This window comes from Haliotis rufescens, unplaced genomic scaffold (genome assembly GCF_023055435.1).
Source record: "Haliotis rufescens isolate VD_foot unplaced genomic scaffold, xgHalRufe1.0.p SCAF_122, whole genome shotgun sequence".
In the NCBI taxonomy this organism is placed as follows: domain Eukaryota; kingdom Metazoa; phylum Mollusca; class Gastropoda; order Lepetellida; family Haliotidae; genus Haliotis; species Haliotis rufescens.
Window position 1 is genome coordinate 190,005 of NW_025963805.1, and position 19,691 is coordinate 209,695.

General features: G+C 40.2%; 1 protein-coding gene across 1 annotated transcript in view; it reads right to left on the bottom strand.

The window, feature by feature from the left end:
* Positions 1–337: 337 nt before the first annotated feature.
* The window catches only part of LOC124116545 (UDP-N-acetylglucosamine--dolichyl-phosphate N-acetylglucosaminephosphotransferase-like), a 30,599-nt gene continuing 11,245 nt past the window's right edge, over positions 338–19,691 (bottom strand). The window contains exons 3-8 of the mRNA XM_046477907.2: positions 19,333–19,546; positions 15,962–16,108; positions 10,878–10,962; positions 6,414–6,602; positions 5,594–5,837; positions 338–1,553 (exon numbers count right to left, since the gene is read on the bottom strand). Of these exons, the coding sequence (XP_046333863.2) occupies positions 1,488–1,553; positions 5,594–5,837; positions 6,414–6,602; positions 10,878–10,962; positions 15,962–16,108; positions 19,333–19,546 (945 nt within the window). The 3' untranslated portion in view covers positions 338–1,487. The remainder of the gene's footprint in view (positions 1,554–5,593; positions 5,838–6,413; positions 6,603–10,877; positions 10,963–15,961; positions 16,109–19,332; positions 19,547–19,691) is intronic.

The window sequence follows — 19,691 nt, forward strand, 5'->3', positions numbered from 1 at the left end:
CGTAGTGCTGAAATGATCGTAACTCCTATACTTAAACATAGACTTACGTCAGTCGTAGGGAGAAAACGATCATAACTGCCATACTTAAACATGGACTTACAACAGTCGTAGTGCTAAAGCGATCGTAACTCCCATACTTAAACATGGACTTACAACAGTCGTAGTGCTAAAGCGATCGTAACTCCCATACTTAAACATGGACTTACAACAGTCGTAGTGCTAAAGCGATCGTAACTCCCATACTTAAACATGGACTTACAACAGTCGTAGTGCTAAAGCGATCGTAACTCCCATACTTAAACATGGACATACAACAGTCGTAGTGCTAAAGCGATCGTAACTCCCATACTTAAACATGGACATACAACAGTCGTAGTGCTAAAGCGATCGTAACTCCCATACTTAAACATGGACTTACAACAGTCGTAGTGCTAAAGCGATCGTAACTCCCATACTTAAACAGAGACTAACTACGATGGCTTAATGGAACAGGGCTCAGAGGGCCCAGACTGAAGAGTGCATTGAAGAGCAAGCTCGCAAATATTATACGCACTGTCAAATGTTTATCTTTACACATCTTACGAGTATCAGAAAGTCAATTATGGGTCAACCTGGTTGTAGTGGCCAGAGGTAACATTGACCGAGTTACTGCATTGTTCTAGAGACACACGCAAGCCAGTAAGAGCAACTGTCGATCAAACATACTACAGGTTGTCAAAACACAATCACTGAACCACATCAGTCGGACTAACGAATGTGTAATATTCATATTACTGACGCTCATGCCGACACCAGTCATCATCCCCCATCTTCAAGCTCCTGGATCTTCCTCTCCACACAGCAGTGATGTGATGTACTACAGAATATCAGTGCTGAGCCGCACCCTGGCTGACTCAGTGTAGAATAATACCCTGAGGCTTCAAGTGGATGCTCACACTATCAATCATTTCCAAATTCATTCAGCCACTCATTTCTTTCATGAAAACCAGACAAAATGGCTATATCTTACATAAGTTATGAACCTGTCAACCCAAATGAAATGGAATAATTAGCTTTTTAATTCAAAAGTCAACAGGGAAGGAAACTTTGACCCATTTGAATTATTTTTCTTTAGTTTCATTTAATTTTATTTCACCTCACCAAAAAAAAGTGTACGATACCATAATAAAAAATATATTTTCTTACTTACCATCTACCATCCCAATATTATTATTTTTTAAAGTCTGTGAACCAAATAATAAGGATAAAAAGAAAAGTCTGTACAATATGTCCAAAGGAGAAAGATGAACAGTTTGTGTAAATCTTCAAGCACACATCGCAATGAGACAACATAGCAATTTTTAGCATGATTCTCTATGATAAACTACTGTCGCAATAAATAGGATTGACTATAATCAACAGTGTTGTAGTCAAAGAATGGTGTAAAAGTCTCCTCGAAAGCTTAACAATACAAGCAAAACAAAACAACAGATGAATCCTGGCATGATTCATGAATCATAGAAGAGTCTTGACAGCTGATATCGGATGAGAAATGCAACAGCGCTGCAAACTACCTGGAAAACAAAATGGCAATGTGAAAGTGAGGAGGTGAACATTCATCCAACAAATATGACAAAATAAATGTCCACAAGACCCCACCAATTTGTTCTTGTACAATAGATCTGCTGAACTGATTTGTTCTTGTATAACAGATCTGCTGAACTGATTTGTTCTTGTACAATAGATCTGCTGAGCTGATTTGTTCTTGTACAATAGATCTGCTGAACTGATTTGTTCTTGTACAATAAATCTGCTGGACTGATTTGTTCTTGTACAATAGATCTGCTGAACTGACTTGTTCTTGTACAATAGATCTGCTGAACTGATTTGTTCTTGTACAATAGATCTGCTGGACTGATTTGTTCTTGTACAAAAGATCAGCTGGACTGATTTGTTCTTGTACAATAGATCTGCTGAACTGAATTGTTCTTGTATAATAGATCTGCTGGACTGATTTGTTCTTGTACAATAGATCTGCTGAACTGATTTGTTCTTGTACAATAGATCTGCTGGACTGATTTGTTCTTGTACAATAGATCTGCTGAACTGATTTGTTCTTGTACAATAGATCTGCTGAACTGATTTGTTCTTGTACAATAGATCTGCTGAACTGATTTGTTCTTGTACAAAAGATCAGCTGGACTGATTTGTTCTTGTACAATAGATCTGCTGAACTGATTTGTTCTTGTATAATAGATCTGCTGGACTGATTTGTTCTTGTATAATAGATCTGCTGAACTGATTTGTTCTTGTACAATAGATCTGCTGGACTGATTTGTTCTTGTACAATAGATCTGCTGAACTGATTTGTTCTTGTACAATAGATCTGCTGAACTGATTTGTTCTTGTACAATAGATCTGCTGAACTGATTTGTTCTTGTACAATAGATCTGCTGGACTGATTTGTTCTTGTACAGTAGATCTGCTGGACTGATTTGTTCTTGTACAATAGATCTGCTGAAATGATTTGTTCTTGTACAATAGATCTGCTGGACTGATTTGTTCTGTACAATAGATCTGCTGAACTGATTTGTTCTTGTACAATAGATCTGCTGAACTGATTTGTTCTTGTACAATAGATCTGCTGGACTGATTTGTTCTTGTACAATAGATCTGCTGAACTGATTTGTTCTTGTACAATAGATCTGCTGAACTGAATTGTTCTTGTATAATAGATCTGCTGAACCGATTTGTTCTTGTACAATAGATCTGCTGAACTGATTTTTACTTGTACAATAGATCTGCTGAACTGAATTGTTCTTGTATAATAGATCTGCTGAACCGATTTGTTCTTGTACAATAGATCTGCTGAACTGATTTGTACTTGTACAATAGATCTGCTGAATTGATTTGTTCTTGTATAATAGATCTGCTGGACTGATTTGTTCTTGTACATGTTGTACAATAGATCTGCTGGACTGATTTGTTCTTGTATAATAGATCTGCTGAACTGATTTGTACTTGTACAATAGATCTGCTGAACCGATTTGTTCTTGTACAACAGATCTGCTGAACTGATTTGTTCTTGTATAATAGATCTGCTGGGCTGATTTGTTTTTGTCAAGTAAAGATAGGGAATTGCATCAGACATCATTTTTGTCCCTGATGCTTTAAATTTGGAAATGTCCTCCACATGTCTACCATACAACTTTTTGAAACTTTTTGAAATCCACTCCAATGAAAAGCACAGTTTACTGAGAAAATTGAAAAAAACAAACAGGGCTGTGGCGTGCAAGCCTGGGAAAATGTCCCAGCAGCATAGTGTTGGAATATTGCTAAAAGCTGCAAAACACCATACTCACTCACTGATCACAAAACAATAATGCTTGTTGTTTGTTGCTGTGCCACTTGACATTTGTTAGTCTGTGTTACAGACTTTGCAGACTAAATCCCGTGGGCGGGACACGTTTATAATCATGTCACATCATCATTAAGGGGGCACGGGTGGCCCAGTCGGCTAAGGCGCCGCGATTCGCTGTGCAGAGTTGCGTCCCCTGGACACGCCAGAAACCTATGATTGTGGGTTCGAATCCCGGTTCACACCGATTATGTTTCTAGGTTTGTCAGCACCATACCCGTGCTCGTGGGGTTCACCGAAGTGGTAAACGTGTGAGACCTGCATCAATTCGGGCTTTCCTCCCACATTAAGCTGACACACCGTGATATAACTGGAATAATGTTAAAAGCGGCGTTAAACCCAACTCGCTCACTCACTCACTCTCTCATCATCACTAAATTTTCTGTATCTAACTGATCAGTCATGGTTTGAGCATCTTCCCGAGGCAAGGGAGTTAACTGACCATAAAAGTCCAGTTTCCACCTTTCCCGAACTAAGCTGGAATTGTTTGGCTGGACTAACAAGTCTACGCACAGTCCCATAAAAATCGCGTAACAAACTAGATATCAAGTTCATAAACAGCATGGAGCTTAAAGTGCAGGATTTGCAAAGTATGGTTACCATTAACTGGGCATCGACAGATATTTTCCAAATCTTTTCATGTTTTCAATCAAGGTGCTCAAGTGAACTGATGCACTTCGCGAGGTAAGACCTGTTATATTACAGTATAGATCTTGATTATCGTTCAGATCATCTTGCCTGGGCGCTGTCATGTTGTTTGAAGCAAATGCAAGTGATATGAGAGATGGAATCTGTTTGGTCAACAGGAGGAACAAATATTTGACATAACTTGTGATAGCCACTGGTGGCGCTACAATGGAACCCAGAAATTCTAGCCTAGTTCGACAAGGGTGGAAACTGGACTTTTATAGTCAGTTTACGCCCTTGCCTCAGGAGGATGTGGTGAGAGATGTCTTAGAGCAGGCTCAAGGGTGGAAACTGGACTTTTATAGTCAGTTAACGCCCTTGCCTCAGGAGGATGTGGTGAGAGATGTCTTAGAGCAGGCTCAAGGGTGGAAACTGGACTTTTATAGTCAGTTAACATCCTTGCCTCAGGAAGATGTGGTGAGAGATGTCTTAGAGCAGGCTCAAGGGTGGAAACTGGACTTTAATAGTCAGTTAACGCCCTTGCCTCAGGAGGATGTGGTGAGAGATGTCTTAGGGCAGGCTCAAGGTTGGAAACTGGACTTTTATAGTCAGTTAACGCCCTTGCCTCAGGAGGATGTGGTGAGAGATGTCATAGAGCAGGCTCAAGGGTGGAGACTGGACCTTTAAAGGTCAGTTAATGCCCTTGCCTCAGGAAGATGTGGTGAGAGATGTCTTAGGGCAGGCTCAAGGGTGGAAACTAGACTTTTATAGTCAGTTAACGCCCTTGCCTCAGGAAGATGTGGTGAGAGATGTCTTAGAGCAGGCTCAAGGGTGGAAACTGGACTTTTATAGTCAGTTAACGCCCTTGCCTCAGGAGGATGTTGTGAGAGATGTCTTAGAGCAGGCTCAAGGGTGGAAACTGGACTTTTATAGTCAGTTAACGCCCTTGCCTCAGGAGGATGTGGTGAGAGATGTCTTAGAGCAGGCTCAAGGGTGGAAACTGGACTTTTATAGTCAGTTAACGCCCTTGCCTCAGGAGGATGTGGTGAGAGATGTCTTAGAGCAGGCTCAAGGGTGGAAACTGGACTTTTATAGTCAGTTAACGCCCTTGCCTCAGGAAGATGTGGTGAGAGATGTCTTAGAGCAGGCTCAAGGGTGGAAACTGGACTTTTATAGTCAGTTAACGCCCTTGCCTCAGGAAGATGTGGTGAGAGATGTCTTAGAGCAGGCTCAAGGGTGGAAACTGGACTTTTATAGTCAGTTAACGCCCTTGCCTCAGGAGGATGTGGTGAGAGATGTCTTAGAGCAGGCTCAAGGGTGGAAACTGGACTTTTATAGTCAGTTAACGCCCTTGCCTCAGGAAGATGTGGTGAGAGATGTCTTAGAGCAGGCTCAAGGGTTGAAACTGGACTTGTATAGTCAGTTAACGCCCTTGCCTCAGGAAGATGTGGTGAGAGATGTCTTAGAGCAAGCTCAAGGGTGGAAACTGGACTTTAATAGTCAGTTAACGCCCTTGCCTCAGGAAGATGTGGTGAGAGATGGCTTAGACCAGGCTCAAGTTGCACTCACCTGAAAACACAGAATTATAACAACCAGCGTTTTTTCATGCAGGGGCCCCACAAACTTGAGAATGAGGTTATTGAGAGTCAGGTTGTTGCACTCAATCAACTCCCCGTCCTCCCCCTGTCTGTCCTTCACCTCCACCAGGAACAGTGACCTCATGACCTTTAGACACAGGTCACCAACAGGGTGAAGGTCACGCTTCTTGAAAGTTGTGTAACTCATACCAACTTTGTCAGACTTGGGGTCATATCTGAAGGGCAAATGGATGCAGACATGATGGCATATAACTTAAATTTGTTTCTACCTATCTGTTGGTCCTCACTGATTGATTAGTAAACAGTATGGCTCAGTGTGGATCACAAGTTTTTATTTCTACTTTGGTTGAAAACATATTTTGAAATGATTTAGCTATGGTGTTGTGATACGTTTACACTTAGAATAAACAAAAATCTATAGATTTTATAAACATATACATGGTAAGTATTCTAAATAGAAGTGCACCACGCCCACACGCTTCCCTACTCCCCCTCTGTCCCCTATGAATCTGAGTATGTGTTTCAATGGGTGTGCTAATGTCACATAATACCGACTTAGGTAAGCTATGTTGGTAAAGCACTTGTTAATAAAGGAAAGAGATCTGTCTCAGTCATGTAATACCTACTTAGGTAGGCGATGTCAAGAGTAGGGCACCACCTTAAGACTGCAAGAGATCTGTCTCAGTCATGTAATACCTACTTAGGTAAGCGATGTCTTAGGTAGGCAATGTCGCGAGTAGGGCACCAGCTGACAACTGTAAGAAATCGGTCTCAAGTCATGTAATACTTACTTAGGTAATCGATGTCGAGGACAGGGCACCAGTTTAAACAACTGTGGCACGGAGTATATGAAGTTGAAGATTTGGGGGGCAAAGAAGAGCAGCATGGTCTTGCTGAAGTGTCCGAGGATGGCGACAACTGCAAATGTCATCCCCGCGAAGTAGCAGAACGTGTCCCCAACAAACACTCTCGACGGGTACCTTGGGAAGAGTAAGTTAATAGCAGTCATGGGGCGTGGAGGTGTACTGATGGAAATTCTAGTGAAATGCTTTTCTGGCGTCATTTATAAAATACAGAACTTCAGATAAGCAGCGTATTTGCGTAAAATACCCCATCAAAATATTCAAAACCCAATTACTTTCAATCAACTTGCGTACAGACACGCATGCATTAAATGAAAAACTCAAATGTATAAAAGCAGCACGAGTAAATACCCAATGAAGCTTATTCAGCATGCGTACAAAGGAGCTCATTTACGAAACATAATTACGAGCTAATTTACTTTCCGAGTCAAGCCTATATATTTAGAACAGTTACATACATTAAACATTATTTCATTTTTTAAAATCTTATATTGTTTACTAATTTTGGGAAAAACCCAATAGAGTGATGAATAGATGAGTGAAAAATTATTGGTTACCCAATTAAAAATGTAATAACCAAATTAAAATCCACATCATAGAGTAAAAACTCAATTGCTCAAAACGTTATCTGGAGCTATGTAAATAAGAATCATAGGGCTATGAAAATAGCATACATCAACATAACACCAATCTACCTAATCAAGCCTATCCTAACTGACTCTGTGATTAGCCTAAAACAGGTAAAATGATGATAAAAAGATATATTCGTGTGTTGTCATGCATGTATGAAACGGCCTAAAACCTGAGGTAATTACCTAACACCCGTCCTGAGGCGATGACCTCACACCAGCCAGTGCATTCGCATAGACTACAAAAATCATTTTTCTGGCATTTCTGACAGAAATGTTGGCTGGTTGGTTGGTTTGTTGTTTAACGCCGCACTCAGCAATATTCCAGCTATATGACCGCGGTCGGTAAATAACCAGACAGACAATCCAGTGATTGACATCATGAGCATCGATCCACGCAATTGGGATCGATGACATGCATCAACCAAGTCAGCGAGCCTGACCACCCGATCCCGTTAGTCGCCTTTTACGACAAGCATAGTCGCCTTTTACGGCAAGCATGGGTTGCTGAAGACCTATTCCACCCCGGATCTTCACGGGTCCTTTAGAAATGTATTCCCCCTTATCTATGATACCCCCAGGCACCTCAGTTGGAATCAAACACTATTTTTAACAACAATAAAATCAACCGAACATCTAACTTGCAATGAAGTAAACGTTAATGTTGCAGATACAACAGGAAGCTCATCAATATCACAAAAAAATCTAAGAATGTGAAGGACAGACAGAATTATCGCAATATTTTCTTCCACTTTTTGTGTCTGTTTCATTTATTTGTTGTTAAAGGCAGCACAGAAATATTCCATCAAAATAACATTAGGCTGTAAATAACCATGTGTGCACCAATCCAGTGATTGATATTATGAGCAATGATCACGATCCATCCAGTTGCCTCTTCAACCAGCATGGGTTGCTTGGGAGCTATTCTAGTATCAAGATATAACATTTATACTAAGTTTTCCTATAATAATATGATCCACATGAAGTGCTTTTATGAGTTATCATGGTGTAATATTTATACATCATTTCATATAATTATAGTTTAGCAAGTAATACTTATCATCAGGTAAAATGCATATATAAAATATCAGTAGTTTCACTTATAGCTTTTTAGATGGATGCTAGCCTAAGGTAATGGGAGCGCATCTCCTAGACATACTATTCAATAAGACAAGAGTTATGTCTACATAGTTTAATAGATTTGAAGCTTTTAGATAAATGCTAGCCTAAGGTATCAAGATCCCATCTCCCAAACAAAAGATATGTCTACATAGTCTTATAGATTGCCGTGAACAATTTTATTTAAGTAAATCTGTCATCACCTATATTAGAATAACATTCAGCAATTACTTCAATTTAGACTCATTAAAGATTAGCCCCCCTACAAGCTCGTCTATAGTGACACCATAATCTCTTTCCAAGCACCCAGTAAATATGTCAACAAGATTAGTAACAGTCCAACAGGATTAACAGGATTAAGTATTCACCTCTGTCTAGCCATTCATTTAGCATAGGGCACAACCAATCGTGTATCAACCAATCATATTCCTTTTTATTGTTCTAATTTTTGTTAAATACATACAGAAGCAAAATGTTAGGCAGAAGGGGTTTGACGCTCATACCAAGCAGATCTCTCTCCCACTGCCCAGAGGGTTGTACCGACTCTCTGCGGCACCCTCAGCTATATTCTAAGATTTGTAAATTGTTCATTGTTAATTGTTCTTGTAAATTAAATTGTAACCAGTCTCTTGTGACTCTGGCTCTTTGCTGACTAATTCCCCCAAGAAAACCAGCACGCAATTTGGAAGGTTTTGTTCATCCGAACAGAACCATAATAATTCCATAATAACTAGCCTGGAATGCAAACAGGGTGGACCAGCATAGGTTGCTGGGGATCTATTCTAACCCGGAATCCCCACAGCCTGGAATCCCCACGGGGTGGACCAGCATAGGTTGCTGGGGATCTATTCTAACCCGAAATCCCCACAGCCTGGAATCCCCACAGGGTGGACCAGCATAGGTTGCTGGGGATCTATTCTAACCTGAAATCCCCACAGCCTGGAATCCCCACAGGGTGGACCAGCACAGGTTGCTGGGGATCTATTCTAACCCGAAATCCCCACAGCCTGGAATCCCCGCAGGGTGGACCAGCACAGGTTGCTGGGGATCTATTCTAACCCGGAATCCCCACAGCCTGGAATCCCCACAGGGTGGACCAGCACAGGTTGCTGAGGATCTATTCTAACCCGAAATCCCCACAGCCTGGAATCCCCACAGGGTGGACCAGCATAGGTTGCTCAGGATCTATTCTAACCCGAAATCCCCACAGCCTGGAATCCCCACAGGGTGGACCAGCACAGGTTGCTGGGGATCTATTCTAACCCAAAATCCCCACAGCCTGGAATGCCAACAGGGTGGACCAGCATAGGTTGCTGGGGATCTATTCTAACCCGAAATCCCCACAGCCTGGAATCCCCACAGGGTGGACCAGCACAGGTTGCTGGGGATCTATTCTAACCCGAAATCCCCACAGCCTGGAATCCCCACAGGGTGGACCAGCACAGGTTGCTTGGGATCTATTATAACCCGGAATCCCCACAGCCTGGAATCCCCACAGGGTGGACCAGCTTAGGTTGCTCAGGATCTATTCTAACCCGAAATCCCCACAGCCTGGAATCCCCACAGGGTGGACCAGCTTAGGTTGCTCAGGATCTATTCTAACCCGAAATCCCCACAGCCTGGAATCCCCACAGGGTGGACCAGCACAGGTTGCTGGGGATCTATTCTAACCTGGAATCCCCACAGCCTGGAATCCCCACAGGGTGGACCAGCTTAGGTTGCTCAGGATCTATTCTAACCCGAAATCCCCACAGCCTGGAATCCCCACGGGGTGGACCAGCACAGGTTGCTGGGGATCTATTCTAACCTGGAATCCCCAAGGGGTGGACCAGCATCAAGGGGTCAAGAGTTCTACCCACTCGTGTCAAACTAGGCATCATTGACCACTCCAATCAGTGAACTGCTGTTGGTTCTATGATTTTATTGCCTTTGAACTTCCTTGATGCCAGTGAACAGAATAAACATATAAACTGTGTGTTGTTTTTTTAAAAACACTGTTTTTTGTTTTTACAGAAGTTCTTTTCTCACTGCTAATAAGCAGGGCTATTTGCTGTTTGATTGGATTAAGCATAGGTTGGAATAAGGTTTGTTTGTTTGTTTGTTGTTTAACGCCGCACTCAGCAATATTCCAGCTATATGACGGCGGTCTGTAAATAATCGAGTCTGGACCAGTCAATCGTGATTGACATCATGAGCATCAATCCACGCATTTGTGATCGATGAAATGCATCAACCAAGTCAGCGAGCCTGACCACCCGATCCCCAGTCGCCTTTTACGACAAGCATAGTCGCCTTTTACGGCAAGTATGGGTTGCTGAAGACCTATTCCACCCCGGATCTTCACGGGTCTGGAAGAAGGTAAGGATATCAATCCACTGGGGATGAGGACGGGGAAGTCAGATTTTTGGCTTGGGGTCAGCAGTCGTATTAATTTGGAGACACATTAATGTCAAGATTTACAGTAACCCATTGCTCTATTAATTACAGGCCGCCTTCATATGGATGGAGTTCTGGACCAACAACAAACAGATACTAAGTCTTGTCAAGGCAACTGTGACACTTGGCACGGAGCTCACTGAGTGTACAAGGATAAATCCTCTACAATAATTACACCGATAACATGTTCTAATGTTTGCAAACTCACCAGTTGTAATAAAGTAGCGCTGAACACACTCCGAAGAAAGGCATTATGAAATACATGGAGAAGACATGATTGGACCGATAGTCTCCTGCAATGACAAATTGAGGTGAGTTGAAATGGGGTTTAACGTCGCGTCCAAGATTATTGTACTTATATAACGACGTGCATGCACGTGTATGTGGCTGCTTGTACTAGTCCGGACTGATGCCGATTTATAGTGCTAGCACACTGAGATACCATGCCGCAGTTTAACATGAATACCCCACTCAGACACAGTACACTGACTCCGAGCCAACCAGTCCTTGTTTTAGCCCCTTAATGCCGAGCGCCAGACAGGGTAACAACAAGTACCATCTTTTAACGTCTTTTGGTATGACGCGGCCAGGGATCGAACCCCGGACCTTCCGCTCTCCGAAGAAAGGCTTTATGAAATACATGGAGAAGACATGATTGGACCGATATTCTCCTGCAATGATAAATTGGAGAATATAACCATTTATATCCCATTTCAACATCGTCTGAATGGTCAAGCAAACCTATTGTAGCTCACCTGATGCAAGACATAATGAAATATTATGATAATAGTCATATAGAGAACAAAAAATACAATTTAAACGGTAAATCAACATGTCTTGTGATTTTTTATCTCAAATTTCAAATTTGTACTGACAAAGTTTCTAATCACCCATTCGTTTACCAGAATTCGCTGAAGGGGTACGGTGTAATATTTTTCTTCCCATAATATCCCAATTTATTTTTCTCCAAAATACTGAATCCGCTAGAGGGTTCGCATTATACTTGGGTGCGCACTATACTCAAGAAAATATGGTATCCCTTGTTTGTTATGGAACCCTGTCACTATTTCAAGGTGTTATACACTACGTTCCTCCATCCCTGTGAATACACAGTGCTGCTCTGCGGTGAACTTGCTAGTTTTAACCAATGAACCAGTCATAGGTCTGGTTCCAGGAAAACCGAAGCAAGCATATGGTCAGACCATTGAGATTTCAGCTTCTATTAGGGCTTCAAAGAGTACTCGAGTACTCGGGCACGAGTCCAGTTTGAATGACTCGATTACTCGACCAAGGGAGATAACTCTAATTTGGTGGACTTTCAATAAGTTAATAGAAACGTGTCTTTATGTAACTTTCTTTTTCAGGAGTAATCAATTAAATCAAATGAAAGTGTCAATAGCTTTTCTTTTTCGTTATTTTTCGAAACAATACACTTATTTACAACCATTTCATAAGGAAATTTCCTGGTTTAAAAAAGCACTTTATTGCTTGTTTAAAAGGGATGTTTTACGAAACTATTAAACTGTCGACCCATTCATTCTAAATTAGCGTCGTAACGTCAATCATTATTAATTCAGCCATTGACCAATCGCAACATACATCACGTGACGATCACGTGTGTAATATTATTTTCATTTTTCACCCTGAACGTGGCGTGTGATACACTGAAACGTTTCTTTTCCCAAGTTGACAATTCTTATTTCAGTGAAGCTTCAGCGAATCAGCATACAAATTTCAAAAGTATTTTATTTGATACGCGATCATATTTTTTTTCTTAGTGATCTACGATGTCTCTTTCATTCTGTATTCACTCTTTCATTTTGTATTCGATAGGATAATTGCCAATTTTATTGAACAGATGTATAATTGCGGGTACTCGAGCACGAGCCGAGTCTTACCCCTCGGGTACTCGAGTCCATAGTTTTGGACCCGTTGTAGCCCTAGCTTCTATCATGCTAGACTAACATCTAGTCTCTGAAATGAACATATCGTACAGAAAAAAACAGTTGTTCAGTTATCTTAATAAAAATATAATAAAAGGAGCCCAGTGACTCTCTTCATTTTCAGATACTGCAGTGATCTAGACTTGCCAAACATTATAGACTTGCATGGGCTGTATTTGATATATATTTGTATCAGGGTCTGTAAGACAGACTATGATACTGCAGTGATCTAGACTTGCCAAACATTATAGACTTGCATGGGCTGTATTTGATATATTTGTATCAGAGTCTGTAAGACAGACTATGATACTGCAGTGATCTAGACTTGCTAAACATTATAGACTTGCATCTGCTGTATTTGATATATTTGTATCAGGGTCTGTAAGACAGACTAAGATACTGCAGTGATCTAGACTTGCCAAACATTATAGACTTGCATGGGCTGTATTTAATATATATTTGTATCAGGGTCTGTAAGACAGACTATGATACTGCAGTGATCTAGGCTTGCTAAACATTATAGACTTGCATCTGCTGTATTTGATATATTTGTATCAGGGTCTGTAAGACAGACTAAGATACTGCAGTGATCTAGACTTGCCAAACATTATAGACTTGCATGGGCTGTATTTGATATATATTTGTATCAGGGTCTGTAAGACAGACTATGATACTGCAGTGATCTAGACTTGCTAAACATTATAGACTTGCATCTGCTGTATTTGATATATTTGTATCAGGGTCTGTAAGACAGACTAAGATACTGCAGTGATCTAGACTTGCCAAACATTATAGACTTGCATGGGCTGTATTTGATATATATTTGTATCAGGGTCTGTAAGACAGACTATGATACTGCAGTGATCTAGACTTGCCAAACATTATAGACTTGCATCGGCTGTATTTGATATATTTGTATCAGGGTCTGTAAGACAGACTAAGATACTGCAGTGATCTAGACTTGCTAAACATTATAGACTTGCATGGGCTCATTTTTTATATATATTTGTATCAGGGTCTGTTTCCCCTTGACAGTGTATGCAGCCTGTACCATGGCCATGTAGACGGGACATCTACTCTACATGTTGATTCACTGCAGTGTTCCTGCTTGCCTTCGAAAGTGCCGCCTCTAATTTTTGTCAGTCCAAACTTTCAACCAATAAAAGTTTGGTTGAAAACATCTTCCCGAGACAAGGGCGTTAACTGACTTTAAAAGTCCAGTTTCCACCCTTGCCGAACTAGGCTGGAATTACTGGGCTCAATCGTTGCGCCACCAGTTGCTATTACGTTATGTCCCTTCTAAGCCTCTCCTATTGACCAATCAGACCAATCCACCTCACGTATCACTTGCGTTGCTTCACACAAAATGGTGGTGCCCAACCAGGACGATCTGATCGATAATCAAGATCTATATTGTGATAAAACGGTTCTTACATCGCGAAATGCATCAAATCATGTGAGCAGCGGATTTCGATTTCAGTGCGCGATTTTGATTGGACTATGCATAGACTCGTTAGTCCAGCCAAAATGTTACTCCATAATACCAGCCTAGTTCGGCAAGGGTGGAAACTGGACTTTGTAGTCAGTTAACTCCCTTGCCACAGGAAGATGGGTTGAAAATGACCTGGTTTTAATTGTTTCAACATCATGTAAAATGCAATGGCGTCATCTCTGAAGTAACCTAGTTAGATCTATATGTCATTCTCACAAAGTTAAGTCACAGGTTTTTTGTTTTTTTGTGGCTTAGTCTAAAATATATATTTAAACCTTAAAGAAAAGCTAATGTTATTTCCTTGCACGAAAACTCGACAAGGGGAAACCCTGATGGTAACAGACAAGCTGACTACATACTTATATGAATATCGCCAATGTTTATTTATAAGGTACTTTATTTGCCGGTCCACAGGGACTGGCAGTCACATGAATTACCGGTCCAAGCCTTATTTTACCGGTAAAAATCTGGTAATTACCTGTAAAAGGGAACACTGACGTGTCAGGCAGGGTAGGGTTCACACAAGACTCAAGCGCAGAGTAGGGCCTATTTGACAGCCATCACAGCGGTAGATACTAACATTTTTGGTCCACTAGTCCTTATGATGATAATATAAACGAAACCCCTAAAAATTGCAATTTTTTACTTGTCCTTATGATACCTTAAAGGGGAAGTGTACATGCAAAAATCACTTTCTTTCTTTTTCTAAACAAAACGCAATTTTAGAATTAAGTAGTATCTGTGTTTGAAAATATACACTCATTTTTTTCACAGTGAAAGTAGGAAGCTCACAATAGTGTGAAAATGATATGCCGTTATGAGGCCTTCGTTTTTCGAGCTAAACAGGCCTGAGTTATCCCCCTTAGATTATGACGTAATTGGTGCCAATTCAACTGGGTCCCTGTCTATTCTCAACGCAAAAGATATCAAGGACCAGTTTGCGGTAAAACAACATGGTCTACGACACACTCCGGCGCAGTAGTGACTCAGCATAACACTATGCTGGCTGGCATCTGAGACGCTAGAATCACACACCTAGACCTACACCACGTGAAGCGGCTCTAACAAAGCATGATGACGTCATAATGTTTATCAATTGGCACCAATGACGTCATATTGCAAGGGGCATAAGCCATGGTGTTTTTGTTGTGGAAATAGAACACTTGGTAAATGTGAAAAATATAAATCGTTTTAATGCGAAAAATATGTTAATTAATTGTGATATTTTTTTATTTTTGTCTATGACACGTCTAGGTTAACACTTTTAATGTGGAAAAAGTACAAGAAAAATAGGTTCATTTCCGTGTGAACTTGCCCTTTAACTATTGGGCAGTTTGGCAAGGACTATAGGACTAGTGCTAATTTCTAACCCTGCATCAGTTATACATGGCTGCCTTTCATTAGCTTGATCAAAAACAACAGGACTGTGTTAGTCTATATAGGCACATGAAAGGGACGACAGTGTGATAGAGTATACAAGTCCTACAGTATCAACAATGGTTATGAAGGTTGGTTTGTTGTTTTACGCCGCACTCAGCAATATTCCAGCTATATGACGGCGGTCTGTAAATAATCGAGTCTGGACCAGACAATCCAGTGATTGACATCATGAGCATCGATCCACGCAATTGGGATCGATGACATGCATCAACCAAGTCAGCAAGCCTGACCACCCGATCCCGTTAGTCGCCTTTTACGACAAGCATAGTCACCTTTTACGGCAAGCATAGTCACCTTTTACGGCAAGCATGGGTTGCTGTTATGAAGGGGAAATACATGATCTACACATACACTGTTTGGGTAACAACCTATTCATAGAGAGATATGTAACAAAAAGAGTGAAGATCTATGGTTTACCTGAGAGTTCTATAAAGTTATGGATGAGTACAGAGACTGCTATGACCCAGGACTGTCCAACCTCCAAGCCGTTGACCCCAGACAAAATGTTGATCGCATTGGTACAGAACACAGCCAGCATCCCCATGTATACATAGTACAGCAACCCTGTGGAATATAAACAAAGTACAGTAAACCTGTGCAATATATACATAGTACAGTAAACCTGTGGAATATACACATAGTACAGTAAACCTGTGGAATATAAACAAAGTACAGCATCCCTGTTGAATATAAACAAAGTACAGTAAACCTGTGCAATATATACATAGTACAGTAAACCTGTGGAATATACACATAGTACAGTAAACCTGTGGAATATAAACAAAGTACAGCATCCCTGTGGAATATATACATAGTACAGCAATCCCTTGGAATATATACATAGTACAGCATCCCTGTGCAAAATATACATAGGACAGTAAACCTGTGGAATATACACATAGTACAGTAAACCTGTGGAATATAAACAAAGTACAGTAAACCTGTGCAATATATACATAGTACAGTAAACCGGTGGAATATACACATAGTACAGTAAACCTGTGGAATATAAACAAAGTACAGCATCCCTGTGGAATATATACATAGTACAGTAAACCTGTGGAATATATACATAGTACAGCATCCCTGTGGAATATATACATAGTACAGTAAACCTGTGGAATATATACATAGTACAGCATCCCTGTGGAATATAAACAAAGTACAGCATCCCTGTGGAATATATACATAGTACAGTAAACCTGTGGAATATACACATAGTACAGTAAACCTGTGGAATATAAACAAAGTACAGCATCCCTGTGGAATATATACATAGTACAGCAATCCCTTGGAATATATACATAGTACAGCATCCCTGTGGAATATATACATAGGACAGTAAAACTGTGGAATATATACATAGGACAGCATCCCTGTGGAATATATACATAGTACAGCATCCCTGTGGAATATATACATAGTACAGTACAACTGTGGAATATATACATAGTACAGCATCCCTGTGGAATATATACATAGTACAGTAAACCTGTGGAATATATACATAGTACAGTAAAACTGTGGAATATATACATAGTACAGTAAACCTGTGGAATATATACATAGTACTGCACCCCTGTGGAATATATAGATAATACAGTAAACCTGTGGAATATATAGATAGTACAGCACCCCTGTTGAATATATAGATAGTACAGTAAACCTGTGGAATATATAGATAATACAGTAAACCTGTGGAATATATACATAGTACAGCACCCCTGTGGAATATATACATAGTACAGTAAACCTGTGCAATATATACATAGTACAGTAAACCTGTGGAATATACACATAGTACAGTAAACCTGTGGAATATAAACAAAGTACAGCATCCCTGTTGAATATAAACAAAGTACAGTAAACCTGTGCAATATATACATAGTACAGTAAACCTGTGGAATATACACATAGTACAGTAAACCTGTGGAATATAAACAAAGTACAGCATCCCTGTGGAATATATACATAGTACAGCAATCCCTTGGAATATATACATAGTACAGCATCCCTGTGCAAAATATACATAGGACAGTAAACCTGTGGAATATACACATAGTACAGTAAACCTGTGGAATATAAACAAAGTACAGTAAACCTGTGCAATATATACATAGTACAGTAAACCGGTGGAATATACACATAGTACAGTAAACCTGTGGAATATAAACAAAGTACAGCATCCCTGTGGAATATATACATAGTACAGTAAACCTGTGGAATATATACATAGTACAGCATCCCTGTGGAATATATACATAGTACAGTAAACCTGTGGAATATATACATAGTACAGCATCCCTGTGGAATATAAACAAAGTACAGCATCCCTGTGGAATATATACATAGTACAGTAAACCTGTGGAATATACACATAGTACAGTAAACCTGTGGAATATAAACAAAGTACAGCATCCCTGTGGAATATATACATAGTACAGCAATCCCTTGGAATATATACATAGTACAGCATCCCTGTGGAATATATACATAGGACAGTAAAACTGTGGAATATATACATAGGACAGCATCCCTGTGGAATATATACATAGTACAGCATCCCTGTGGAATATATACATAGTACAGTACAACTGTGGAATATATACATAGTACAGCATCCCTGTGGAATATATACATAGTACAGTAAACCTGTGGAATATATACATAGTACAGTAAAACTGTGGAATATATACATAGTACAGTAAACCTGTGGAATATATACATAGTACTGCACCCCTGTGGAATATATAGATAATACAGTAAACCTGTGGAATATATAGATAGTACAGCACCCCTGTTGAATATATAGATAGTACAGTAAACCTGTGGAATATATAGATAATACAGTAAACCTGTGGAATATATACATAGTACAGCACCCCTGTGGAATATATACATAGTACAGTAAACCTGTGGAATATATACATAGTACAGTAAACCTGTGGAAAATATACATAGTACAGTAAACCTGTGGAATATATACATAGTACAGCATCCCTGTGGAATATATACATAGTACAGTAAACCTGTGGAATATATACATAGTACAGTAAACCTGTGGAATATATACATAGTACAGCATCCCTGTGGAATATATACATAGTACAGTAAACCTGTGGAAAATATACATAGTACAGTAAACCTGTTGAATATATACATAGTACAGTAAACCTGTGGAATATATACATAGTACAGTAAATGTGTGGAATATATACATAGTACAGTAAACCTGTGGAATTTATACATAGTACAGCATCCCTGTGGAATATATACATAGTACACCATCCCTGTGGAATATATACATAGTACAGTAAATGTGTGGAATTTATACATAGTACAGTAAACCTGTGGAATTTATACATAGTACAGCATCCCTGTGGAATATAGACATAGTACACCGTCCCTGTGGAATATACACAAGTACCATCTTTTAAAATCTTTTGGTATGACGCGGCTGGGGATTGAACCCCAGACCTTCCGCTCTTCGGGCGAACGCTCTACCACTAGACCTTGGAGGCGGTCCACTTCACACAGGGCAATATGCCAAGCTGATATCTTTGACAGTGATGGTGAATCAGAGCAAAGTGAGTGAGCGAGTGAGTTTGGTCTTACGCCGCTTTTAGCAATATTCCAGCAATATCACGGCGGGGGACACCACGAATGGGCTTCACACATTGTACCCATGTCAGGAGTCAAACCCAGGTCTTCGGGGTGACGAGCGAACACTTTAACCACTATGCTACCCGCCCGCCCCAGATCTGAGCAAAGCAGCCACTATGTCTTACCTAGGTTGACATCATACCCGACCAGCATCCGCAGGGGTTTGGGTACAATGATGGTGGTAGAGTTGAAGTTGACGAAGTACACCATCAGTAGCGGGAGGGATGCCATCGTCGGCAGCATCAGCTTGTGTCGCCACTTAAGGTCAAGGACATCGTCAGCAAATCCCAGAAATATCATACAGCAGATTGACAGGAGGGCTGCTATAAACTCCACATACTGAAACAGGGATGAGAATTGCTTAAATTTCAGTATTCTCATTCATTTAAAGATGTTAAAAATCAACTTATAATCTTAGATCAAAACTGTAAATCTTGATCATTCTTTCTTCCTGTAGATAATAACAAAAAAATCTCTTTTAACA